General features: G+C 44.2%; 1 protein-coding gene across 2 annotated transcripts in view; it reads right to left on the bottom strand.

Annotated features, from left to right (window-relative positions):
• Positions 1-3,251, bottom strand: part of intu (inturned planar cell polarity protein) — a 35,039-nt gene extending 31,788 nt beyond the window's left edge. Inside the window, exons 1-3 of one of the 2 annotated variants that reach the window (XM_014026052.1) lie at positions 3,071-3,251; positions 1,606-2,201; positions 398-483 (exon numbers count right to left, since the gene is read on the bottom strand). In XM_014026052.1, the coding sequence (XP_013881506.1) occupies positions 398-483; positions 1,606-2,201; positions 3,071-3,159 (771 nt within the window). In that variant the 5' untranslated portion in view covers positions 3,160-3,251. Of the gene's footprint in view, positions 1-397; positions 484-1,605; positions 2,202-2,408; positions 2,653-3,070 lie in introns of those variants that run through there. The other variant, XM_014026051.1, reaches the window with a different exon arrangement.
• Between the last annotated feature and the right edge of the window lie 25 nt (positions 3,252-3,276).

The following is a 3,276-nucleotide window of genomic DNA, read 5'->3' as shown; positions in this document are numbered from 1 at the left end:
GTTACTTCTTCTTCTTCTTCTTATCGTTCTTCTTCTGTTATTCGGGGGGTGCAGTCGGAAATAACTTGTCAGCGCATTAGCGCCACTGCCTGGTATGGATTGTTGTTTACCCTTTGTGCAGCGCAGCACAGGAGGGGACAAAAGCGGTATCGGTTAAGAGTATCGGCCGGCTTTTACGAGTACGAGTACGAGTACTTGATGCTGGTATCGGGACACCCCTACTTTTTGTATTTGAAGGATAGGCATGTCACAGGCACTTTAATAAAAAACACAACAAACAGAGTGAAAGAGATGCTGATTCAAGGTAATAAAGGTTTTGTGGAAAACATGGCTAAAGTAAAAACAAATAGAATCGGTCCATCACGAGTGTCAGCATGGTGGCTTCTCACGCACTTACCTGTGTTGGTCCCGGGATGCAGGAAAGAACCCTTTCAATGTTCTCCGAGGTCACATCAACGTCATCCACCGCCACAAGCACATCACCTGAACAAAGAAAACAAACGTTCGTCTGGTTTAAACAGTGTACGTAGATTTCACTAACAGGAAAATACATGCTTGAAAAGAAAAACTTCCAAGTTTATCCAAAAAGAAATCAAGTTTTCAAAACACGGGGGAAAATCTGATGAGCCCAAAATGAAACTTTTTAGCCACAATTCCAGAAGGTGCATTTAGTGCAGAAACAAGACCATGGATTAGGGCTGCACAATGTATCAAAGATTTATCATTGTTGCAATAACAGATATGAATACCATAAAAAAACTGCATAAACTGCAATAAATGTTCGGCTCAAAAGTTTGCATTTATGCATTTTGGTGGAAGATAGAATTATCAAATCAAATGGAGCCCTTCATGTATTTCATATTTTTAAAAAACCATAATGGAATGGAAATGATTAGTTTTTGTTGTTTTTGTTGCTGTTGTTGCTCAGAACCTAGAGCAGAAAGACAGGAACACTATAATCTTATGCAATTGTTGATTTATTGCAAGTCATCACAATATTAAGCACTGTTATCGCACATCGCAGGTTTTCTTAATATCGTGCAGCCCTACCATGGATCACCACTCTAACACTGAGACACAGTGCTGGCATCATGTACTGCGGTTGTTTTTCTTCAGCTGGAACTGAGGTTTTAGTCACGATGAATGGGGCGATGAACATTTGCAAATCTCAGTTTATTTTAGCTCAAAACACTCGGACGTCTGTTAGAAAGACGAAGATGGAGAGGAGTTTTATATTTCAAAACAGCGATGACAAACAACCATCCATCCAAAGCAAGAAAACAGCTCCAGCAAAGAAATATCTAAATTTTGGATTAGCCTTTCTCGAGTCTAGACTTAAATCTGGTAGGAAACACGCCGGGTGACCTGAAGAGAGCTGTGCATGAGAGATGCACTCACAATTGTTGTAGCAAATCAAGGATTGCCATGTTAATATAATCCCAATTAAAACAGGTGCTTCAACAATTTTTGAGTCTGAAGGTATGCACACCCCTGCAGAGATCAGCCTTATTAGAAGTTCTCTAAATGGTTGAGCATGGTGGTATTTAAACAATAAAACCGACACAAAACACGCTGACAGCTGAAATATTTGACACACAATCTTACCTATTAAGATCTGACCACATTTTATGGCCGGACTGTTGGGTATTAATCCATCCACAGTCAGGCTTTCCTCCGGTCTGGCCCCTGCAGGCGCCTCCTGGCCCGTGCCCTGAGCAGTGCGGTGCACCACTCCCAGCAGGGCTTCCAGCAGMCCCCCGCCGTCTCTCAGAGGGGCTGAGGAAGCCGCTAACCGTTTGGGGTTGAGGTAGACGCACACATCCTTCAGCTGATGCTGGACACCTGACCTGTGACCCGGCTGGCTCTTCAGGATGGAAGCCGGTGGCGACGACGATGATGGTGCCACCTCACTCCCATCATTGCTCTTGGTGTGCTGAGAAGGATGGCGTTTCCTCCTCAGGATCCTGGCGAGCCTTTTGAGAGCGGGATCGCCTTTCATCCGCGAGCTGCGTCGCTYCGTGCCCTTCTCCTCTGTGATGACCTCTGCTTCCTTTTCGCTGAAGCGGACATGATGATTCGTGGAAACGCACTGATTTGAGGAGGCCCGGGCCAGGGCTGCCTCCTCTTCACCTTCACTCAGCTCCAGGTAGAAAAGCTCGCCGTTCGTCTGGATATCATCCAGCCATTCTGGTTCCAAGTCACTGTGAAGAAACAGATCAGAGAAAGACATAAGACAAGAGATGTGTTAGTTATGGTTTRACGCATGATGATGCTTTTCATTCAAGGAGTTTCCTCCATTTCAAAATAAAAGTGCAAAGAAACTTCCTCTGCACTGCCTCCTTCTGAGGGGTGTTAGCAACGAGGCTAACTTAAAACTTTTAAACTTATCACGGAGCTGAGTGTCTCACTCTGTGGACTCGGAGCTGCTGAAACTCGACGCAGATTCATCCTCAGCATCATCTTCGATCTTCTCCTTCAAAACAGAGGGTTCTTCACAAACACGGGCGCGTGCGAAGGCCATCGGGCTGTCACGCGCTTTCTTTCACACACGAGCCAACTTAAAAAACAACGCGAAAGCGGTCATTTGTTTGTCTTCTCTCAGCTGAAGCGACAAGCGATCCAGTTTCGCCATGTTGAAAACACGAGCAGAGCGCTCAGGACTGATCACGTGACTCCACTTCGTGACATCTGATTGGCTAGATGGCACGGTCGCCCCTAACAACGCAGAAGCGTTCTGCTGATCTGAAAACGACGTTCATTTAAACGAACGAATAAACGCGCTCTATTTCTCTCTCCCAAATGTGGCTGAAATGAGTCGGAGTGTAGATACTCACCTCCAAAGATAAGCTTTCGTGTTATGGTAAAGAAATAATAATAATAATAAAATAACAGCCGTTTCTATCCAAGTGAAATAAAAGGGTTAATGTCACGGCGCGTGCTTCAACGCGACTAATAAACACGCTAAAACTACACACAATATACAGCAGCCAGAATTATTTGTTAAAACAAACAAAAAATCGCAAGTGCGTATTTGTTGAAGTGAATTAAAAGTCAACATAAACAAACTAACCTGTAGAGGAGAACACTGCGAACCGAGTCAAAGTCCTCCAAGTTGTTCTTTGAAAATAAATCCTCATTTATAGAAGGATTCAACATCATCTGAGCCGCATGTTGTCGCTGAGTTGTGTGTTTTTATTTATAAATGAAGGATCTAACCATGTTCTTCGAACAGCAGCTGTCTGACTGATCCTGCAGCCTGATCCTCCCCTCACACTC

This window comes from Austrofundulus limnaeus, unplaced genomic scaffold, assembly GCF_001266775.1.
Source record: "Austrofundulus limnaeus strain Quisiro unplaced genomic scaffold, Austrofundulus_limnaeus-1.0 Scaffold522, whole genome shotgun sequence".
Lineage (NCBI taxonomy): Eukaryota > Metazoa > Chordata > Actinopteri > Cyprinodontiformes > Rivulidae > Austrofundulus > Austrofundulus limnaeus.
This window is presented reverse-complemented; position numbering and strand designations above follow the sequence as displayed.